The sequence below is a fragment of the Abrus precatorius genome, unplaced genomic scaffold (assembly GCF_003935025.1).
Source record: "Abrus precatorius isolate BTA unplaced genomic scaffold, Abrus_2018 Scaffold1, whole genome shotgun sequence".
NCBI classification, from domain to species: domain Eukaryota; kingdom Viridiplantae; phylum Streptophyta; class Magnoliopsida; order Fabales; family Fabaceae; genus Abrus; species Abrus precatorius.
The window spans coordinates 2,436,468-2,461,416 of NW_020874291.1; the positions used below are offsets into that span (position 1 = coordinate 2,436,468).

General features: G+C 31.8%; 1 protein-coding gene and 1 pseudogene across 2 annotated transcripts; one reads left to right on the top strand and one right to left on the bottom strand.

The window, feature by feature from the left end:
• Positions 1 to 4,213: 4,213 nt before the first annotated feature.
• Positions 4,214 to 7,331, bottom strand: LOC113858196 (annotated as a pseudogene).
• Positions 7,332 to 20,766: 13,435 nt separating this feature from the next.
• On the top strand, positions 20,767 to 24,301 carry LOC113856085 (B2 protein-like). 2 transcript variants are annotated; one of them, XM_027487739.1, is made up of 5 exons: positions 20,767 to 21,700; positions 21,932 to 22,032; positions 22,334 to 22,417; positions 22,531 to 22,641; positions 22,753 to 23,080. In XM_027487739.1, the coding sequence occupies exons 1-5, from the start codon at positions 21,085 to 21,087 to the stop codon at positions 22,822 to 22,824; spliced, it is 984 nt and encodes a 327-aa protein (XP_027343540.1). In that variant the 5' UTR covers positions 20,767 to 21,084; the 3' UTR covers positions 22,825 to 23,080. The 2 variants fall into 2 exon arrangements, with proteins under 2 accessions (XP_027343540.1, XP_027343551.1); XM_027487750.1 differs by lacking the exon at positions 22,753 to 23,080 and adding an exon at positions 23,943 to 24,301 and having other exon boundaries at positions 20,884 to 21,700.
• Positions 24,302 to 24,949: the final 648 nt, after the last annotated feature.

A 24,949-nucleotide genomic window follows, 5' to 3' on the forward strand; every position in this document is an offset into this window, starting at 1 on the left:
CTAGTTCTAGAATCCATAATGTCTTTCATGTGTCTCAATAAAGGAAGCGTGTGGGAAGTGAGTCCAGTTCTAGTTCTATTCCTCATGATGATGAAGATCCTATTTTAATGAAGGAACCCGAGTTGATTCTTGACAGAATGACAGGAAAGAGACGTGGCCAAGTAGCTACAAAAGTCCTAATAAAGTGAAAACACCAATTAGCAGAAGATGCCACATAGCGATTCTATTATGATCTGCTACAAAAGTACCCTCATCTCAAGCCTTGAGGTCAAAGACTTATGTGGAAGAAGGGACACCATATCCTTGAGGACAAGGATTTTTTGACGGGGGAGGAATTGATATAGCCTATTTTAGTTGATACTTTTTCTGTAATTTTTTATTAAAAGCCACGTGTAATAAAGGTGAGATCCGTAGTTAGTTTTGGTAATTATTCCTAACTACCAAGTTAGTCAGTGGCTATAAATAGCAAATAAGTCTCATTTTGTAGTTTTTTAGCTCATAAATTGTAATCTTCTTGTAATCTCTCAAATTTTGATTTAATAACACTGTCTCAGATCCCTTTCTTCCTCAAGGGTTCCCTGTTTCTCATGTTCTTCGAGTATTCATACTCCTAGTTCATTTTCATAACCAAATTTCTCTATCAAGTATGAATAACATTGTTAAAGTAACAAGGTTAAATTGCATCCAATAGCCAATGAGTATATTTCCACAAAGCTCAAGCATAGGAAGAGTAGCAAATTTAAACACTACAACTACCCTATCAAGCCATCCTCATTTTTCTCAAGGAATTGGCAACCTTTAAGCCAAAGCTAGAGGCTTTAATGGAATCAACAGAAGCATTAGCATCCTTGAAAACAACAAATCAAGCAAGGGATAGAGATGCCTCAAATAAGACCCAAAAAATGAATTTAATTAGCTTTTTTCTCAAAAAGCAGCAGTCTTTTTGCTTGATTAACAACATCAAAACATTCATGATAAGAAGCTCGAACTTGGGTCAATGCAAAATTGATAATTGCATTTGCAAATGGAATGGGCTTGAAATGAAGGGAATAGGCATTGTTTGGTATTTAAGAGGAGGGAATGGGCATTGAAAGAAGAAATCATATAATAGGGGATTTTTGAAACAGAACGAGGGAGTTAGTTGTAACGCTCCGCGTTTTTGTAATAATATTTTAATATGTTAATATAAGTGTATATGTGTATTTTCACGTATTTGTATGTTTGATTTACATATACGGTGATGTGCATATATATGTATGACGTAGACATGTATGAATGTGTGAATATGGTTGTGAAGAGGTCTGTATATTGTGGTTGAAATGTAATGTGGATTGTGACTGGGCTAGATTTGATTGAATATATATGTATATATGCAGGTTGAATGTGGGTGCTGCAAGGTGTTCTCGCTATCGTGAGAAGGCCCTGGCCGTAAAGCATGAAACTGTGTCATTCTCACTATAGAGAGAGGATCCTTGTTGTAGCAAGAAGGCAATGGGAGAGAGGGGTAAAACTATTGCTTTCTCCCTGTAATGAGAGGGTGACAGTGAAAGGGTGTATTTCTAGGTGTAGTCTCACTGTAGTGAGATGGTCTCGCTGTAACGAGATTCTGTAGAAAGCATAATGCAATTGCCTCCAAAGTCAATTGGGAGCAAGATTAAAGGTTGAAAACGAGTTTGGAGGTAAGTTTGTGAGTTAGGGTTTTTGGATTTCATCCCTTTTTTCTTGATCTCTTGGTTTCTCATGGAGTTTTTCCTATATTTAGGACGAAATCCATTTAGGGAGCACGTTTATTGTTGATCTACGTTGTGGGTCTTCGATTTGAGATAAGAGAGGACTCGACCCCATCTCATTGCATTTGAATTCGTTATTCTGTTATGTATTGTTATATGAATGGCTAGGAATATATGTGTTTTACTGGAATTGATTTGATTGTAGTGAGATTGTGATGAAATAGTTGTATAGAGCATAGTGTGATTGATGTTGTATAAAGCATAGTGTGATTGGATTGTAGTGAGATTCTGGTGAAATAGTTGTATAGAGCATAGTTGTTAGGGTTTAGGAATTTGTTTGGAAAATTTGATGTATTAATTAAGTCCTGTAGCAATCATTGATACAACTTTGTGATCCATCCATATTTTGAAATATTTTATTGAACTATGCTGCTTTAGGAAACCCTCTAAATGAAAAATTTTATTATTCCTAATTTTGTGAAATCTATTTATTTAGAAAATTAAATTAAGGTGTTATATTAGTGTCAAAGCAAATGCAGCCATTAGCTCAAAAAACATAGTAAAATTAAATCTTTTTTGTTTGATAAGATGGAGTTAGAACTAGAACTAAAGAAGTTTAGGCATGTGTATCTTGGATTTTAATGCTTCAATGAATGAAATTTATTATCAATACTTTTTTGGATACCTAAAACAACTGTATGGCATGCATAATATGCACTTCTTGAACATGGGATGGTAGAGACACTCAAAACACATAGCAAGGGTATCACAATCACATAATCATATACCAAAGTATAGTGAGCATTTTTATCTAATTTTTTTAGCATTAGTGGCAATTTGCTTACATGAATTGATTTAACAAAAATTTTCACTTAAGCATTGAACGTCTGTTCTTGTGTAAATTGGAGGGGATCCAAGTCCTATTTTCTTGCCAAATAAGCTTTTCGTGAAGTGCATGTGAAGCTTGTTGAGAGATATATGACTTAATAATCCAAATATGTCATCTTCCTTTTTTTAATTCAGGTGTTTGAAGTGTTAACCTTCTCTCTCTTTCTCTCTTTGCATGCTTAACTTCAAAATTGTACCTTGTGCTATCTTGGAGGGTGGCAACACACTTTTTTGGTTCATAAAGTTCATTCTTTTTGGCTTTATGGTTGGTTCAATAGGTTTGAAGAAGTGTTAATGATTCATTCTTTTCGTTTGTTAATGGTTCCTCCTGTTAAAGGGTGTTCCATTACTAGGTCAAATCTTGGTAGGTCTTATTGTTAGCTTTGTTCATGAGGAAACTGACCGAGAGAGTTGTTATTACTAGGTAGAATCTTGGTAGGTCTTATTGTTAGCTTTGTTCACGAGGAAATTGATCAACAAAGTTGCTATTTTCTTCTAGTGAGATTGAATTGCCTTATTTTGGCATTTTCGAGGTAGCTAGTGGAGTGCTAAGGATTGAGCATTTTCTTTTTCCTTTTGTTTTACTTGCTACAATAGTGAAAATTTATCAGAGTTATAAACAAAAATGAGATATTTATTTATTTGTTTCCTTAATTTATGAGAGATTATTATAATAAAGCCAATTATAGAAAGGACAAATGAGAAAATTGTGGAGACAACTAGCAGTAGTTACATGGCAACAGATGCAACTGATGAGAAAAAAAAAAAAAGTTTGTGGGCCAAAATAACCAACTTACGGTTAAGGGACTATGTGGTGAGGCAATGGCATAAAAGTCATGATGGTTGGTGAAAAAAAGCATGGATGGAATTGTTTAGCTGAACCTTTTCTCTCTCTTATAGTTCATTTCTTTTTAATCTTGTTTATATCATTTATTATGTAATTACTGCTATACTCGTACTAGTGTTCATTTCTTGTAAGAAACCCATATCAAATCAATAATAATTGTTATAGAGTTCTTTTTTTCTTAATCTTATGCTCTTGTTTATTCTGTGTTCATTGTTGCTACTATTACAATTATGGTGTTAAAAGGGTTTCTTTTTGAGAACTAGAAGCAAAGAGAAGATTAAGAGATTGCTTCTTTAATTAGAAGAGGATTTCGATAAAGATGATGAAAATCAAGTCTCACAACAATAAAGACTAAGTCTTCTTCCTCCAAATCCAACAATGCAAAGCTAAATATCTCTCTTTCTCTTAGTCTCACATGTGTCATCAGTGTAATGTAATATCAAATGCAAAAAAAAGAGAAAAGGAGTTGAAGAAACACTTTTTACAAATATTAACTTTTATATAATTAAATATTAAAAATAACGATAATGTATAAATGATGAGTTGAACTTTTATTATCTATCTCGTCACTAAACAAAACTTAATAGACAACAGAGACTAATTCTAAATATTTTAAAATTTTAAAATTAAATTGTAATAATTTTTTTTTAAAGACTAATTTCAAATAATACTATGTTGGTAGAAATAAAAACATAATTAAGTCATAATATTTGCATGATTTGAAGTATAATTAATAATACATGTAAAATCAATTAGCCATGAAAAAAGTGATCATAGGATCATAAATCATTTGTTTAGCATTGACACCCATAACAAAATCGATGTGAGCATAATTTTCCTTGAACAATACCACGAGCTTGTTCCCATCATGATCTTTGAGGTCATTCAGCAAAACTTGCACATCCTTTACATCAGATAGCATATCTTGTCCTCCATAGCTGAGAAAAAGAGGGAACCCATTTGAAATTTGGGTCATGTCATATAGAGGAGGAACCGGTTGCCCATAATGCTGCATATTTTGTCCTTGATCACCATAATCATACTTTGCTATTTTTCCAGTTCTGATCACTACTCAAAATCCACATAGAGAAACATGCATGAGTGGGATGAATAAGAAATTTTGTGGAAACTAGTTGTCTTAGTAAAATATGCGTAAAGAAATGCTTCAAAATGACACGACGTTACAGCCAAAAAATGTTGCTTATTATTGTAGACATACTTTGAGATAGATGGATCAAGTTCTTAGTTGCTGTTGGTTGTGGTCCATGTTCAAGAAAGACGTATATTCTCGACGAATTTACACAGCAATTTGGACCTAAAATTTCATGACAAACAACATCAAAATAATGTTAGTGTTTGCAGGGCCGGCCCAAACGGTAAAGCCCTTGCTTTAGGCCTCATATACTATTTTTGAACTTACTAATAATATTCTTTCTAAAAAATAATTATACTTTGATAAATAATATTAATTTATCAAGGAAACTTTTTTATTAAAATAAGTTTCTCATTTTATGATTTGACTCATCCGAGATGAAGAGTTATAATCATATTATGTACAACTAATTATACTTTTTAAAGATAAATAATATCATTTTACTAAAGATGAAAAAATATCTCAAAAAAAAAAAAATTACGAGTGCATTTAGATAAGTACTAAATAATTTAATAAAGTACTTAATCAATATTTTTTATCAAATGAAGTCTTATGACATCAAATTTATCAAGAAATTAATTGAAATAACTAAAAAAGTTCATTTTGAGAAGTTATATACTAAGTTGTTAAAATAAGTAAAAATAAATAAAAATACCGACATAAACTATGTTCGTAACTTAATCTTTAACTCTTTTAAACACTCCTAAATAGATCCGTTTAATTCACCATTGAAATGTTAAGTAAAATTAATTCCATCATTTTAATCAATAATTTTACATTTCAAAAGGTTTGAAAGAGAAATTTTAAATAAAATTATAATATACTTTTATAAAAGCCTAATATTAAATCTTTCTTCAAGCCTACAAAAGCGTTTCGTGTTTGTAAGAATATGTACATACGATGAAAACCTTAAACTTTGTAGTATAGCTCAAGTGGTGAGAGCTATATTAGCCATTAGGTTATATGCAACATGGCTTGAATTTTGGGTATTGAAAATTTCCACATCTCCTTCCCTCTTCCCGAATGATCAAAATTTGGAAATTATAATAATATTCATGCAATGAGCAATTGAAGTACCTGTGAAAAGCGTCATTAGGTTTGAGCAGTTCAAGTTTAGATTATGGCAAATGCCTTCCACAAATTTGGCTGCAGCATCCCTGTCCATTAGGAAACACATTGCTACTGTTAAATTTCCTTATAAGTTTCTTTTGTCTATGAAGAAAGAGATAGCAAATTTCCATAAGGTTTTTCCATTACCCGTTTGGAATGAATTCACGTAGGCCTAACCAGTATAGGTCCTGTTTGTCAAGAAAATGAAAATTATTTCCATGTTAAATTATATTTAATTGATAACTGAATGATTTAGCTTTTGTCTCTCACATCAGCTATAAATGTGTCAGCAGCAAGTTTTGTTAGCGGTGATGCAATCTGATTCATGTGAGCAATTGGGCTAAGTAATGAAGCTGATCTTAACATGTTCAACACTTGCCCTTGAGAGAAAGCAGCTAAAGCCATTAGAGTTCCCTGAAATTTCAAGTAATTGTTATACATACACACTAGAAATGATAGAGGATTAAATACATTTTTATCATTGTAGTTTTTTCCATTTTGATTTTAATCCTCACACCTTAAAAAGTTTAGATTTAAGTCCCTGTAATTTCAAAATCACTTGGATTTGGCCTCAGTCATCAGCTGGCGTACAATTTTTTTATTTCTTATAATATATTAATAGTAAAGATATTTTAGACAAAAATCACCTAAATAAAAGTCACAATAGACACTCACTTGGATCAAAACTAAAACTTAGAAAAATTATAAACTATAAAAATGTATTGATTGCGGCGCAAGAAAACCCAAAAACACAGTGGAAGAAATTAAGAACTCACCAAGGAATGACCTGCATAGTGAATTCTCTGACCAGTATTGTTGTACACATACTGAACAAAAGCAGGAAGATCATAACTGGCTAATTCATCCCATGACCAATCCCAATAAGCCTATACATATTTTAAAATTCAAGTATCCATTAGAGTAGCTATCAACTAACTGAAACTCTAAAGTGCATGTATCACAGAAGCAAAAAAACACCATGTCATTAGGACTAAGTGATGTGTGCCCACTGCTATATTTTGTGCCACGAGTATTGGCAAGCCACACATCATACCCATTGTCTGCTAAGATAAATCCCAATGATTCATCTGGAGAATTGAACAGCCATGTTATGGCATCCTGAAACCACCCAAACACAATTCATCTTAGTTCAGTGCTCACACCTTTTTTCTATACATTTCTAAAATAACAGCAAACCACACGTTTGCTTCTCTTATGTATCTGTCTCTATTGCAACACTTACACTAAAGATTCCATGTTGTAATAGCACCGGTGGCTTGTCTGCTTTCTTACCGGACCGCCCCACCGGCAACCTCTGAAGGCTTAAGATGTAGCCATCCTCGGTTGTAACCTAAGTCCAACAAAATTTAATTGCCAAAAATGCCATCATAATCTTCAAAATGCAACAAGAAATAGTAATATGTACCTTATGTTCTTCACATGTGTAACCTTGGCTCTCTACCATAATTTTGCAGATACCATCATCATTAATAATAGGAGCGGATGTTGAACATTCACTGTTTGGTTGAAGTGTTTTTCTCCCTTGTGCTGATACAATGCAAAGAAGGACTATTGAAAACAGACTAACTATGGTGTTGGCCATTGTACAATGTGGTTATGCTCCTTACTTTAACAGAAAATGCTGACATTTTTATAGCATTTTGCAGTCCGAAGACAAAGTTCAAAAGAGTAATGCATGCTATTGGATGTAATTAATATAATCTTTTATGCTTTGTTTTAGCATATTTTTAAAAATCAACGTTACCTGAGCGTTCAAATTATAAGACATTGGTATGGATATGCTATTAAGTATGGATTGACGTAACTGCCAGGTTGATATGCTTGTTGGAGAGTTCAGTTGTTTTGTATAAATGTGTTGACACTTTGTGTTAAATTTTGACCTTTGTTTAAGCAATGTTAACTACATTAGGACAATTGAGGAGTCACAGAAGTAAACAATTTTGGCTCACGTGTACGTAACTGTGTTCCACAAAAGAAAAAAAACAAAGGGTCTCAATGTAAAGATAAAAAAATGTTCTATAAAGCAGTTAAACAATCAATTTAATAATTAAAATAAATAAATTAATATTTAAAAAATAGTATAGTTGATGGGCTCAATGTAACAAAAGTAAACAAAGGAGGGTTTTAGAAATTAAATGGTTAAAATTAATAGAAACAAAAATGAAAAAATTACTTTTAGTTAGTAGTTGAAAATAAAAAAGATATATGAATATTGTTAAAAAAAAAAAAAAGCACGCTGGTAAATTAACTACTAAACTTTTTTATTACTTGTTAATGATGATACTTAGTTTATATATTCTCGAGTCTCAACTCTTCTTATTCTTATAAACTTTCTGTGTATATATATTTTTTGCGTCCCACAAAGAATGTTAACAAAAAGTTACAAATTCTTCATGACAGCAAGTCCAAAAACCTAGCGGCGTTAACTTGTCAGAATTAAAATTCGTTGGTGCCTAATATCATCTCTGATTATGTCTTGCATCTCTTGTTCACGTTGTCTCAGCGAGGAGCTCCTTCACTCGTGGCATGGCAGCGTTTTTACGAATTATCTCATTCATGGGAGGATGTCAATGATTAAGTTTTTAGGAAAACTGTGGGATTCAATATAATTGTTCCTGCTAAGGAAACACTAGTCTTCAGGTCTTTACTCTGGAACGGTGACATCCTTCTGACTATCGCTGACGTGGGGTACCTACAAAAGGCACTCCGATGCTAAAGTCAGGATTCGGTTCTGAATAATAAATGCTATTTAATAATGAAAAGTCAACCTTTTACATGTATTTCCTACCTTCCTTTTATAGGCAATATTATGGGCTAATGGGTTTGCTGAGTCAGCCTAATTTTGGCTTTTTAATTGGAGAGGATTAATGATTTGGTTGTTACCTTTAATTGGGTTAATTACCTTTAATGTTGGCTGAGAGGGTACTCAGCTTAATCTGACCGAGGGAGTATTCGGTTCTCTTATTCTGTAGAAAAGACTGAATATTGTCTTATTCGATACAATAATGATATGATCTCAAGATACCATGGGTTTTTCACGTTTCAAGCACAAATAACTAAGAATAAATTTGTTGAATTATTATTGTTATTCCTGTCCAAAGCTGATTGTCACGAATATAAATACTATGGCCTTCTTAACAAGTTTTCTAAATAGATGGCCAAAAAATAAGGATCTAAACTAATCTAGAGCTATCACTTATGAAATAAAAGAAATTATACAAAGGATAAAAATAGTAATAAGATAATATAATGATCAATAGACTTTAGTTAATAAATTGGCCCATGTAACGTGGGTTTGGTTTGGGCTCCCTTGTGCTGCGTTTGACCCTATCATTCCCTTCCCCTTGAAAAGGCACCTTGACCTCAAGGTGCAGGTTGGGATAATGCTGCTGCAACACTTGTACGGATTCCCATGTGGCATCCTCAACTGAAAGTGCCCGCCACTGAACCAGTGCCTCTTGATTAGGTTTATTGCTTCCTACAACCCAACGATAATCCAGGATCCTTTCTAGTTCAATAATTGGGTTTCCCTCCACTTCGTATAGTGGTAAGGTAGGTTGGATAACGGCTTGGTCCCTAATTTTCCAACACAACAAGGACACATGAAAATCTGGGTGAATTTTTGCAGTTTCAAGCAAGTGTAATTGATAGGCAACTCAACTAACCCAATCAACAATCTGAAATGGCCCAAAGTATTTGTTCGCAAGTTTCTGGTGTATTCGTTTGAAAACCGAGTGCTGTCTATATGGCTGTAGCTTTAGATATACCCAATCCCCAACCTTAAAAACCTCCTCTCGACGATGTTTATCTGCTAATTGCTTTATCTTGTTCCTTGAAGTAGCAAGATGGTCCTTAAGTTCTTGAATTATTGTATCCCTTGTGCGTAATGTTTGATCTACCTCATGAACCAAGGCTGATCCTGATGCGTAATGCACCAAAGTTGGAGGAGGCCTACCACAAACAGCTTCAAAAGGAGACATTCCAATGGACTGATGGTATGAAGTGTTGTACCATAATTCTGCCCAGGCCAAATACGGTTCCCACTATCTGGGTTGCAGGAATACAAAACATCTCAGGTATTGCTCAAGGCACCGATTTACTACTTCTGTATGGTCGTCTATCTGTGGATGATAGGCAGAGCTAGTCCTTAGCTCAGTCCCTTGTAGTTTGAATAGTTCTCGCCAAAAGTGGCTTAGGAAAATATGGTCGCGATATAAGACTATTGACTGAAGGATACCATGTAATTTCACTACACCTCTAACAAAGGCATCTGCTACATCTCTTGCTGAAAAAGGATGAGTAAGAGAAATAAAGTGCGCGTATTTACTCAACTTGTCTACAACCACCAGAATTGTATCCCTTCCTTTGGACTTAGGTAAGCCTTCTATGAAATCTATAGAGATATTAGTCCATACCACCACCTTTGATATAGGTAGTGGTTCTAATAGACCAGCAGGCACACGATTTTCTGCCTTGTTACGTTGATAAGTGTCACGTTGATGAACATAACGAAGAAGTTTGCTTTCATGCTTGTCCAAGAAAAAGAGTGTGAAATTCACTTAAGCGTTCTTACAATTCCTGAGTGCCCTACTGATGGTGAACAATGGAGCTCATGCAAGAGTTTCTCTCGTAACTTCGAGTCATTTGGCACAATAATTTATCCATCAAGCCAAAGACATCCATTCCTCAGTCGATAGTCGTCTCCTGGATGTGTATTCTCTTACACCTGTCTCACTATTTCAACCAAGGAACGATCCGCTGCAGTAGCTTGGGCTATTTCCTCCCATAAAGCCCAAACTGGCTAAGATATAGCAGCCAACTCTGTTGTGGTCATAGTTTGTCCATATCAAGATAATGCATCGGCCACCTTATGTTTTTCCTCGTTTGTACACGATCTCATAATCAAACTCGATCAACTTTGTTAGCCACTTTTGTTGCTTAGGGGTCGTAATCCTTTGCCCAAGAAGGTGACAAAGGCTCTTCTGATCTGTGTGGATTTGAAATTTGCAACCCAATAGATATTGTCGCCATGCTCTTATAGCCTCCAAAATTGCAAGTATTTCTTTTTCGTAAGTTGACCAAGCCTTTTTCTTGTCACTAATTTCCTTGCTCAGGTAAGCTATTGGTAGTCCGTTTTGCGATAAGACTGCTCCAACAGCATTGCCTAAGGCATCAGTCTCAATCACGAAGCCTTTAGAAAAGTTTGGTAGTGCTAAGATTGATGTAGTTGTCATGGTTGTTTTCAAGGCTTCAAAGGCTTGTTCTGCATCCTTCCCCCAACCAAAGCATCCCTTTTTCAACAATTGCATGAGCAGTCTAGCAATTACCCTATAATTATGTACAAACTCACAGTAGTACCATGTTAAGCCCAAAAATCCTCTAGGTGAGATTATGGTTGCTGGTTTGGGCCAAGTTACCATGACTTCAACTTTTCTCGGGTCAACTTGCACCCCTTCCTTTGAGATAAAATGCCCCAAATATTCTATCTCTTCCTTCCCAAAGTGACATTTAGTAAGTTTAACAAAGAATTGATGCTTGCGCAGAATCAAGAGTGTCAATCTCAGATGTTCCAAATGGGCCTCCCATGTGGTACTATACACCAAGATATCATTAAAAAAAACTTGGATAAATTTTTGCAAATGTAGTCAGAAGATGTCATTCATGGCAACTTGGAAGGTGGATGGAGCATTGCACAATCCAAATGGCATCACAAGATATTTATAGTGGCCATTATGGGTTTGAAAGGTAGTCTTGTGCACATCTTAACCTGATCGCAAATCTAGCTTACTGATATAAGTTGACCCGAATAACTCATCTAGCATATCGTCAACTGTGGGATTGGAAAATGATCCTTTATTGTTGTTGTGTTCAGTGCTCGATAATATGTACAAAACCTCCACGTTCCATCTTTTTTCTTTACCAAAAGCATGAGCGAGGAAAAGGGGCTTATGCTTGGGCGGATGAGGCCTAAGCTTAACATTTCATTCACCTGCTTATCAATTTCATTCTTTTGAAAGTGGGCATGTCGGTATGGTGCCATATTACTTGCTTGAGTCCCATCGATCAGTCGAATTCGATGATCAAACACTCGACTTGGTGGTTGTCCCTTCCGTTCTTCCATCACATCACTAAACTCATCTAAGAGTTTCTTCAGACTGCTTTGTTGATTCTCTAGCAATATGGCCATCTGATGTTTCTCCCCGCAAACCATTAGACAAAATAGTTCTTCCCCTCAGTTCCATTCTCGAACCACAACATTAAAGTCGGTTGCCTTAACTTCTTTCTGGTTAAGTCCCGTCAAACAGAACTCCTTTTCTCTTAAGCGAAAAGTCATTGTAAGGCGTTGATAGTCTGTTGTAACTGGCCCCAAACTCACCAGCCAAGGGATTTCCAAAACGATGTCTAATCCCTTGATCAGAAGGGCATAAAGAGTCATATAAAAGCTGTGGCCTTGAATGGTGAAGGACACTGCTTCATATTTCTCTCGACATTCTAGCCTCTCACCACTGGCAACCTTTACTGTAAAGGGTTTGATGCAAGTGACTGGTAGACGGAGTTGTTGTGCCAAGTGTGGGTTTATAAAGTTCAAGCTTGACCCCCACTGTCCACCAACGCGAACACTTGTTGCTGTTGCAATAGCCCACTGACTCATAATGTCTTGCCGCTTGATCCCCCGACTAATGCATCTAATGACACCAAATGCTCCTTAACATCAGCGTTGCCTTCTAACTCGCTATTACTGCCCTTATCTTCTGTGCACACTTCAATGAGAAGTGATTGTGCGTTCTTGCAACGGTGTCTTAGAACGAATTTTTCATCGCAATTAAAGTAAAAGTTTTTTTGTGCCTTTATTGCATCTCAGCCAAAGAAAGTTTCTTTGGTGCACGGTTGGTACGGCCCGTTGTGACAATTGATGCCACTGCTATGGGTGTTGGCCGTGAGTTAGCACGTGGTCCCCCTACCATGCTTTTTCTTGAACGTTGAAGTTGTTCATCCTTTCGCTTGGCTAGTTCAATGGCCGCTTGCAAGGTCCTTAGCTTAAGCAAGCGTATGTCCCCTGCTAATTCTTCCTTTAGCCCAGCCATAAAGGCCGCCATCAATGCACTCTCAGGCCAGTTTGGAAGACAATTCATCAGCCTTTCAAATTCTCCCAAGAATTCACAGAATGCACCTACTTGTCAAGCTTGCTGATTGCTTCGTTTGCATCAACATATTCAGCAGAACCAAACCGCAGTAACAACCCCTTTTTAAACATTTTTCACATAATCTTCTTCTTACGATTTGCATACAAAAATCAGCGCCACCACTAGTTGGCTTTTCCGTCTAAATAGAATGATGTCAGGGCCACCTTTCGTGATCCATGGACATCTTGGGCAACAAAGTATTGTCGCACTCGATCTAGCCATACACGAGGGTCATCCCTAACAAATTTGGGAAAGTCTAAGAAGAGTGGATTTCTGGTCCGCTTCTTCTTTCCATCGTTGCTGCCATTGGTCCTCCTACTGTGCATTGATGAACTGGATCCAGAACCCGCATTGTCAGTGTTGGAGTCGGTGGGCACCGATCCCATTGATGACAATGAGGATGATAGTCCTATACCACTTTGCACCCTGCGGTGCTTGCGCTTTGCTTTTTTGTTGGCGAGAGTGACCAAGATCCGTTCCACTAATTCGCGAAGTTCTCCCATCGAGTTTTCCAAGTTCTCAAACTGTTCTCTATTAGTGGCCATGTGTATGAGCAAGGTGTTGATATGATCGTAACCGGCTCTAGATACCAATTGATACGATCTTAAGGTACCATGGATTTCTCATGTTTCGAGCGCAAGTAACCAAAAATGAATTTGCTGAATTATTATTATTCCATTTCAAAGCTAATTGCCAGGAATATAAATACTATGGCCTTCTTAACAACTTTCCTAAATAGATGGCCAAAAAAAACTAATCTAGAGCTATCACTTATGAAATAAAAGAAAATATATCAAGGATAAAAACAGTAATAAGATAATATAATGATCAGTAAACTTTAGTTAATAAATTAGCCCGTGTAACGTGAGTTTGGTTTGGGCTCCCTTGTACTGCGTCTGACTCTATCATATAACAAAAGACTGATTGAAATAGTTGTAGAAGCTTATTAAGAACCTTGACATCATAGATATGGTCAATGAATTTTATATGGTTACATTTGACTATTACGTGATAGAGAGATAGTGATGAATGGAGAATTTTAAATGATCTTTGATCATTATCTTGGTATCACAAGTTAGTTCTTGGAGTCCATTTCTCCATGTGCCAAAATCACTTGTATATTGACATGGATAAATTTTTCAAGTCTGAATTTGGTATTTTATGATAAAAGCTTTCTTTAGCCATGGAGTCGTTTTCTGGGGACACATATGTACGTGTGAATAAGAATACGTTGAATATGGAATAAGGAAGGTTTGTTAGGGTTTGTGTGGAGTTGAATCTTACCCAACCAATGATAAGGTTTGATTAAAAGGTTACTAATACAAGGTAAAATAAAAGGGGCTCTACATGATTTGTTCTCGGTGTAGGTGGATTATGGCCATCATGTGAGGGATTGGACTCCCTCTACTATCCTATCCTAGATAACAAATGAAACAGTTGATGGAACATTATAACAAAGGACAAACATGAAAACTAGAACGCTTACAAATAATAAGGATAATAAAAAAATCATGGAGAAAGATAATCATATTGTTATAACGGTTGTGAAAAGGTTAACTAGTCTATGACTTTATGGCCCAAATAGAAAGAATTAACTCACCCTATGTGAGCCTCAATTAAAAGGTACTGCCAATGCAAATATATATCATGACTATCAAATCTCACTGGATTGAGGCAATTCTTAATGACATATGACTTTTTGTTTTTAAGGGGTTATTTTCTTAATATGACATTTATCGTGTCTTTTTATTTTAATTCAATATGAATTTAAATTTTAGTTTTTGAATAACTTGTAATTATTTTAAAACTTTTATCTTGTTAAATTTTTATTTAATATAATTATTAATAAAAAAATATTTTTGTTTTAAAATTCAATTAATCCTATTATATATTTTAAATGTTGTATTAAAAAATTAATTAAAATTTGATAATAATTATGGAAAATAATTAAATTTATTAGTATTTAATAATAACTAAAAACTTATGTGCAGTGGACATGTTACTTACTACTTTTAAAATAATTGCTCTATACATTACATAGACAATTAACTAATATATTTTTATTCTATATTTGTGAGTTCTTCCTCTAGAAAGAGAGATACTTTATAAATTTATTCTCTTTTATATAATGTCACATTACTATTTTTAGGTAAAATATTTTTTTTTTCACTTACATTTAAAGTGTAACCTAATATGTCATATATCATCCCATTTTTACACTGCGTAACTATACTCCTTTAACTTAAATAACAATACAATAAGTGAATAACTACATGTCATTCACACAACTACACTTATATATACATACTAATATTATAATCATTTTTTCCTTTTCTGGTGAGGTAAATACATCCAAAAGAGAGAAAGAGATAGAAAGAGAAACAAAGGATTCAGGAGAAACACTAAGGAGGTCCTACAAAATTTATACATGTTTTGCAACAGATGTGACACCTGAACATTTTAAACTTAATATATAGTGGACATTCACATAAAGATAAATTTAAAAGAGATATAATGTGCATAACCTAAAATAATTTAACTTGTTAAGTCAATTGTTAGGTATATAAATGAGAGAATCACATACATATGTATGTATTTATTCTTGTGTCATTAGTATCATACTAAAGGAAGTTTCATCCATAAGATTTTTAACATATTTCATATATCAACGGGGATATCAAAATAGTACCCAATTAAAGTCGGATTAAACAGTACGAGGACCACTTATATACAACAATTTTGTCATCCAACTATCAAGAGATAAACAAGTATACTATATATCTACCACACACTAGGGAGGATACTATTATACAAATAAAAAAGAAGCAAAAAAAATATCATCAACTCCCTAATTTCCTAAAGCCCAAAACAAACAAAAGTAAAAAAGACATCAATTCAGAGAGGTTTATTCCTCTAAAGGATCAAGATCTAATGAAGTGGACAATGTCTCATTAAGGTCAGTAGGTAGACTAGGTAGGTCTTCATCTACATCTTTTCACCATCCAAAGGTAGGTGGTGATATACAAGAGGGTGAAATAAGAGGAGGTAATGAAGGGCTATAGTGAGAATGTCCAGCTTCATCAATGAGTAAAAGTCAGAGAGATTGGGGAGGTGGATGGGGTCGAACAGATGACTTAATCACATGAACATCCACCCACTCAGGTTCAGGAAGAGGAGGAGGCGAGAATGGTCAAGGTGAATGGGTATTAAGGGCACTGTCTAGGGTAGGATCAAGGACAGGACTTTCAATATCCATAAGGGCTGGGGCAACTCTAGTAGGTATAAGGAGAAACAAAACAACGGTGACATATAGAGGTAAAGGAAAGGTGATCTCAACTGGTAAATTGGTAGTGCAACGAGATTCCCAACCCATTTCAAAAACTAAACCAAGGGTCAATCTAGCTAACTCTTAATAAATAGTCTACTAGTTACTGTCATTGTCATCGTACCCACATCTTGATTATATTTGTTCCCATTTGCACACGACATATAATACATACTAACTAATAGATATTTCAAACACACACAAAAAGGGCGAGTCCATAAAATTAAAACAATTTACACAATAAACACACAAGAAGAATTTATTTATCACACAATTATAACTTAATCAAAAAAGTTCTCATTTTTTTAATTCTTATATCATATCTTCCTAGTTTCACTCCATACTTATTAGGATTATGTTATAACAGCCAAGAATAAAAAAAAAGGAAAAAAAAAAGGATTGTTAGGTTGTACTTCTCACATTATGTTTGGTCTACATTATATAGTATTTGGACTAGTTGCTAGTTATGAGCTAATTCCTCTTATAAATTTATTAATCATAAGGTTTGATCATCTGTCCTACCTTTTCCTTTTTCCATTTAGTTGAGCTAGGTGTCTAAAAGGAAACATTTCTATTGTCTCCTAGGATTCAATTGTTGTTTTATTTGATTTTATATCTTGCTTGTCCAGTCTTCATTTATCTTGGTTTCTCCTTATCTCTTTTGATTAAAATTCATATTCTAAATCATCTAATTATATTTTAGTGCAGGAGTCCCACCTTATATTTTGTATTAAAAATTTTTGTATTTATTTCATCCTAAGAAATCTATGTGATCCTTTCACAACCGACACATTCAACACCTTTTCTCTTACAACTTACTACTTTCTTTCATTATTATCATATTTTAACCCTTTATCAAATTGTAATTCAAAATTTTACCAACCGACACTATACCTTCAACACATATTCATTCCTACATTATACACTAAATTTATATATTACATGTATACCATCTTCATTTTTATTTTCTCCATATTCACGTGTTAGCATGATTTTATTTTTTTTAAAAGTAATTTAATGTATTTTACAAAATTTTATAATTTTGATTAAAAAATTTTAAGATAAAAATATTTATTTTTATTTCGTTAAAATAATTTCTCTCTAAGTATATGTTTAATTTTTTTTTAAAGATAAATATTTTCAATACTTTAAATTATTTAAAAATCTCTTAATTATATTTAATTTACAAATAAAATACATGAGGACTTAGGTTCGAAGTCCCATTAAAAAAAGTAAATTTTAATTTTAGATAATAACTTTTGACCATTTTAACTTAAAAGAGTCTATAAGAAGGGTTATCTCTCGACAAATTTATAAGATTTCTAATAACAAATAATATTCACATTTTTTGTGTATAAATTTGCATTAAAAAATATGTTACTTCTTTCCATGTTAGCGTATTTTCAGCAGAAGTTTTGTTAAATAAAACAAATTTGAAGATTAAATTATCTTCTATTTTATATTATATAACTGCTTTTATATTATGTATTTAATTTTCTTTATTTAATCTTAAAATTTTACAATTTAATTATTTATTAAAAATATCTTATTAATAATTAAAATATTTATATTATTAATTTATAAAATTTATTAAATTAAAAATCATTATAAAATATATCTTTTGGCGTCTATTGCTTAATGCAGTCTTAGTGCAAAAGAACTTGACCAAACATGGATTGCCGATTTTCTCATAAACTTGTGGGCTGTGTGATATTAAAGATGATGACATAGTGCATCCTCTTTTGCATTGTGTTTTCTATGAGACTGTAATACATATTGTTCAAATAGTTTGGTGTCAATTTTATGCTTTCCTAAAACTTTGCACTTTATTAATCATGTGTGGAATCCAATATAGAAAAAAATATAGAGGGAAGTTGTAATGGTATGATTTGCAGTAATATGAACAATTTGGTTTCAACAGAATAATATTATTTTCAATAACAGTGTATTAAATATTAGTAAAATGTTTAATTCTATTAAATATCGTTCTTGGAAGTAGTTTGTAGCAGAGTCTGATTTCAAGAAAATCAATTATGTATATAAATTAACTAATGATTCCTTAACATATATTATTAATTTCTTTAGAATTATAATAGGTTAAAGTATTCTTTTACTTTAAATTTATTCTTAATAAAATATTAATATTTAACAAAAAAAAAAAAAGAATTTCCAATCTTTCAAAATTACTATTTATATACAAAAATTGATTAAAAGACATTTTTACATGACGTATCTCACTTACAAAGTGTGACATATATAAAAACATGCAAAATAGCAACAATAATAATTGAAATTGAAATATTTTATACAAAAGTTAATTTTAAGTATTTACTTTTTTTTAAATCCTAGCATCACATCTTACAAAATCATTCAAAATTTATCAAAATTATATATATATATATATATTTTTTTTCTATTCCAAACCATTTGTACAAATTCATGGTATATAAACTTTGAATTATTTGAATAAAAAATTAAATACGGAAAATTAAAACTAAAAAATTCTCATCAGAAAACGTATAAGAATATTAAGATATAAATGACTGCAACTTTGATATATTCAGAAGTATTTAGAAAATTATGTCATACAAATAAAAATTATATATATTTACTATTTTGTGTTTTTTATTTATAGTCTAATTTTTATTTCTGTGATCAAATTTTTCAAATTTTTTTATTTGAATGTGTAAAAATTACAACTCTTGCACGTTTTCATCGAATATATAAATTACTTTAATTTTAATTTTACTATTTAATAAGTTTAATTATAATTTTCGTCTCTATAAAAGTAATATTTCTGAAATTCATCCTTAAAAAATTTTGATAAAATTTAATTCTAACATTTTAAAAATATTTGAAATCAATTTTTACTGTTAATTGTTTTATGTTACATAATAAGTTAAATAATAAAATTTTAAGTCATCATTTATTACGTTATTTAATTATTTAAAAGTTAATATTAGATAAAAAGTTTAAAAAAATATAGTAAAAAAATCTTCAATCTCAAGCCTTTGAGTACGGTGGATCAAAGCTTGTTTTTATTTAGAACAAAGTTAGAATTTTTCTCTTAATTTAAGGATTTTTTATTTGGATTGTTGAATTTTATCAGCAAACTTTTCTTTTTCTCTGATATTATTTATTCAAAATTTGTAATAAAAGAATCTTCTTTCTGACTCAATGATGGAGAGAAAGGCTCGCACAATAAAAATCAGCGTAACCCTTCACATTGAATTTAAGTTTGGAAAAAGTGATTAGTGCACCACACATTTGCAAATAGTCCTATTTGTAATTATGTTAATATAATTTTTTAAGATTTTTTTTATAATATTAATTTTTAAATAATAAAATATTTAAAATAATCAAATGAAATGATATTAATAAATTAAAATTTTATTATTTAACTCATCATTTAACATAGAACAGTTAATATGAATTAATTTAAAACATTTTAAAAATATTATAATTAAATTCTAACCAAAAAATATATAATTAAAACAAACTTTTGAACATTTTATAACAATAATAAGTATTTAATATTTTATAAAAAAAAATGCACTGAGTTCATTGAACTTTTTGAAAGATTGATAAAAATAGTATAAAATTTATTTTAAAAGTATTTGATAATAAAAATATGAAAAAAAAATAGCAATGCTTTTAACAAAAAAAAAATCAAATTATAATACATTTGAATTTTTCTAAAAAATTGTATAATTTTAAAAGAAAAAATATAATTCACTATTTTTGTATAATAAAACTCGAAAGTGGGACCTCTACTCAACTACACCTTCTAGAAAGGTTGCAAAATCAAACCAAGGAAATTGCCCACTCGACTCTCCAAGTAATCTCATTCCACTTTCTCTTCTTTTATTAAACGCGGTTTGCCTCGTCGTTTGTCGCTCCACCTAATGAAACAAACCAGAAACGAAAATGAAACCTTTGAATATTTTATATTAGGTGAAATTAAATTAAAATTTTGTAATATTAATATCAGTATTTATTATAAATTAAATATAATAATAATAATAATTATTATTATTATATTAAAATAATTTCGTCTCATACTGCTTAAGTAGAAAAACATGGACATATGCTCTTAATTCTTTCAAACAATTTAATGAATAAAAAATTAAAGTGATGCTATATTTTCATAGTATTTAATTATTAAATCTCTTAATATTTCATAAAAATACTAAACACATTAATACTTCAAAAATACAAAAAGAGCATTTTTATTCAATAAATATTAAAATTTACTACAGAAAAGCTTAATATTATTCTAGCAATTAATCTCTGTTTTTGGTTTTATTTATTGTCATTTTTAAAAATTCAAAACAACATCAATTTTTTCATTTATTATGTTATTAATTAATAAAAATAAGGGGATGTAAGAAAAAATGAAATATTAATTTTAATGAAAACTAGAACACAAAAGTTATTGCTTAATTCTTATGCAAAACCTTAAATAACAGCTAAAAGATAATGAAGGTTAATTAATTATCTTTTCTTCCATTCACTTTCCTTATATCAAAATCATGATGTTATGGGGGAAGAATTTCATTTCCCTCTTTGACAATTACACGCGCAAAAGTTAATGGCCTGCCCCTTTAACTTTCCTAGAAATTGCACACCTCTCATCAATCTTTATTTAACACTTGTCCTCTGTCTTTTCCATTTCTCCCATTTTATACTGTGATCTGTTCCAACCTTCCACTCTCACTTATTCTCTCCTCATTTCTCTTTAATTTGTTCAGTGATTCATATCTATTAGCACCATATATCATTCTTGAATACTACACAGTTGCTAGAGATTAAGGATCTGTTTGGCCATGGAAAACAACAATGAATTTTGGCAATTCAGTGACCAGTTGAGGCTTGAATCTGGTTTGGCTAATCTGTCTCTAAATGATTATTCCATTTGGAACAACAGCTACAGCTCAAAGAGGCCTGATCAGAGGAGGAACTTTGATGTGAATGGCAGTGACATCAACTCCTTCAACAATCTCAACTCAAAGCCTTGTGATTTCAATGATGGGTGGAAGATCAACAATTCCAATGGACCCCTTTTCTCTGTGCCTCACAACAACAATCTTGGAGGCTTCAACAAGGGAATCTATTCCAACCCCACCACCACCTCCTCCTATCTTAACCTTAACAACAACAACAACCTCAACATCAATCTAAAGGGCTACAACTACAAGTCATTTTTCAAGGGTGAAGATGAGTTTCACCCACCCAAAAGTGCCAAGAAAAACACCTACACCAACAACAGTAACAAGAAGCATGGGGACAACACTAATAATGATGTCACTAAGACTGCTTCTGACAAGAGATTCAAGACTCTCCCACCATCAGAGTCTCTTCCCAAGAATGAAACCATTGGAGGCTACATCTTTGTTTGCAACAACGATACCATGGCAGAGAATCTCAAAAGACAGCTCTTTGGTAATCAAATCATTATTATTACTATACTCTAATTTCTCATTCCCTAGATTTTTCAGTAAGAGTAAAATGAATCTTTCGAGGAATTGAATTGTCAATAATTTCCATTGCTAATTGCTAGAGGAAAACACCGTATTTTTGTCAAAACTAATGTTTCAATTTGAAATTGTCTATGTAACTTTATTGTTTTCTTAATCTAAATTGGTTTTCTTGGTAAATGTTTGTGTTTTGTAGGTCTGCCTCCGCGATACAGAGATTCAGTTAGAGCAATAACTCCAGGGTTGCCCCTTTTTCTGTACAACTACTCCACTCACCAACTCCACGGTATCTTTGAGGTATGCATGCGTGTGTATTTTCTTTTCCCATTTTATGCTTCATTTTAATCCAATGAAACTGCTGCTTTTGAAAATCAAGTTATGACCAAATTTAGGACCAATATAATTACTATTTAGTGCAATCTTTATAATTAAAATTTTATCTTGATAATTTATATAGTCTTAATGAAAAGTAACAGTAAAATCACTTATATCTAAATTTTGTCTATCATGTTATAGATTAGGCCATCACTTGTGTCTTTAAATTGAAATTTACAAGTTCTTTTTAAGAGTAATAACATGTTTGGTTGGGTTTGTTCAGGCTGCAAGTTTTGGAGGATCCAATATTGATCCAACGGCTTGGGAAGACAAGAAGTGTCCTAATGAATCTCGTTTTCCTGCTCAGGTATATATCATCTTCAGTCTAGCTGTGCGATAAAAACTTGTTAAATGATAATGTATTATATTACTTTTGCTAGTTTGTGAAAATTTATGAATTCCAATACATGATGATTACAGGTCCAAGTGATTACTAGGAAAGTTTGTGAGCCTTTGGAAGAGGATTCCTTCAGACCAATTCTTCACCACTATGATGGTCCAAAGTTTCGTCTTGAGCTGAGTGTGCCTGAGGTAAGTAATTAACTTCATCATCAACTTGAGGAACATACTATTGATCCTTCGTTATATGTAGAAATGGTCAACTAAATTGGTTCATCATTTTTTTTTATATATATATTTTAGGCACTGTCTCTTCTGGATATATTTGCAAATCAAAACAGTTTTGATGATATTTTCAAAGCTATACCAGCATAAAAGGGTTGAAATTACAGATAATACAAGAACAGAAGTTACCAAGATCAGCAACAGATAATGAAATGAACACTCTGGACTCACCAAGAGTGTCCAAAGATAAGAAGGGGAAGATTTGGAATTTGGATATTCAGCCAATATATTTATGTATTATAGTGACATTTGTATAGAGGCTGTTATGCCTGATTGCACCATTTTTAATTCATGGGTGTATATGAACATCACATTAAAGATTACAATAAGAATTATTTAATTTCGCTTATGGTAGTTCTATTCTACAAAACTGCAAATTGAGACCCAATTGAATCGAAAAATTGAAGTAGAGCGAGGCATATATCAGCACATAAGAGCTTTACACTTTCACCCAAATCATGAACATTGGGGTTTTGTGGGTAAAGTAATGGACAAAAGGTAGAGGAGCAGGTGGAATTAATTATAATTGTGGAATATTCAGTCAGGTTTAACTGTCACATCTGGGAGTGCCAATTGATGATTTGTCGTTGCCTTGAAAACAACAATTGCATAAACTAAAAGGGAAGCGATTAGCTCTAAAATTGACCAAAGAATTGGACCAAAATTTCTTCATCGACAGGTAAACTAAGAAACTTTCGCATAAATAAACTAAGCAAGGATCCATTCACTTTGGGCTTTCTTTGGATGAAAGGTTGGATTATCCAACATTACTAAAAAGTTATGACTTACAATTAGGTTTACATAAATAAATAATAATAATAATAATATTTATTGTGATACCTGTAAATTTTTAAAAAAATATTTTATGTTCTCTTTAAATTAATGATAGTAATTCTTTTGATATCTTAAAAATGAGAGAATATTAATGCCTTTTTTAATTAAATCACTTATTTTATTATTTATTAATATAAAATCAACGGTTAGATTATTTCACAAATAAAAAAAATACTAAACTTTCTCAATTACAAGAAATACAATGAATTTGAACAAAATTAAGTTGTGATATTATAAATTAAGTTAAATTAAATGATAACTATTAAATAATTTTATATCTTTTCATTTGAAAAGATTTTTACAAAAGAAAATATTAAATAAAAATAGATACATTTAACATTTTAAAAAAATTAAATACTTACTTGATTTTGTAGGTAAGATGGTGGACGAAAAATATGGCTATAAGAAAATTGAAGAGTATTGAAGAGGGATGAGAAAGCACGCAGCTGACTTTATTTTCATTTGAATGGTTAATCTGTGCCGCGTGGGGCTGAGATTGTGAGAGCATGAGACAAAGTGGTGACGTGGTGGAAGGTAGGCATGAAATTGGTAATGACCGACTTGGTCGAAAATAACCATTTTTATTTCTTTGGTCTTATTTAAGTTGTGTGGTCAACTCTCTCTATCCTTTCTATTTATTCATTTCATTTATTTGAGGCATGGATAGGGATTGTTTGTGTAATTTTATTCTTTTCTTATGCTTTTGTCGGCAAAATTTAAGATTCGATTTTCTTAATCTTTATATTTCTCCCATTGGTCGATCAAATTTTAATTAATTTAGTTTGATGATATAATCATATAATATAAAATAATTGAATAGTTTTTTGTTAAATAAAATATCAGATATTAGCAGTTTAGTATTATTTAAATAAAATTTTAGATTCAAATTTTTGCGTATATAAAAAACTTTAATAATAAACTTATTCACTACATCCAAGTATATTAAACCTCATCCATTATATTTAGGTTCTTGATCTGAGTTAGATTTGAATTAAATTTTATATATCATATCTAGATTTCTGACTCAAGTTGTATCCAGATTAATCCTCACCCTTACATCTTTAAATTGAATCTGAATTAAATTAAATAATAAATAAATAAAAAATTAGATTACTAATATAAATGTTGATGGCTCAACTAACAAGATAAGTAGTGCACATTTTAGAAATTTTAAATAGAAAATATATAAGATAAATTTTTTGAATTCAAATTTTAGAATATTTATAAAATAACAAATAATTAAGCAATTAAAGTTATGATCATTGTTTTTAAAAATATTTTATATTATAATAACAATGGTAAATTAAATAATATTTGTATAAAATATTTTTAAAACTTTATTGTTAAATATAGCGTAAATTCTTTCGTACTTATTCAAAAT

Bases quoted from the DNA above. Each gene is read 5' to 3' on its own strand.
- LOC113856085 (XM_027487739.1), top strand. From the start codon at position 21,085: ATGGAAAACAACAATGAATTTTGGCAATTCAGTGACCAGTTGAGGCTT. The intron at 21,701-21,931 runs GTAATCAAATCA...TGTGTTTTGTAG, and splicing joins TCTCAAAAGACAGCTCTTTG to GTCTGCCTCCGCGATACAGA. The intron at 22,418-22,530 runs GTATATATCATC...TGATGATTACAG, and splicing joins AATCTCGTTTTCCTGCTCAG to GTCCAAGTGATTACTAGGAA.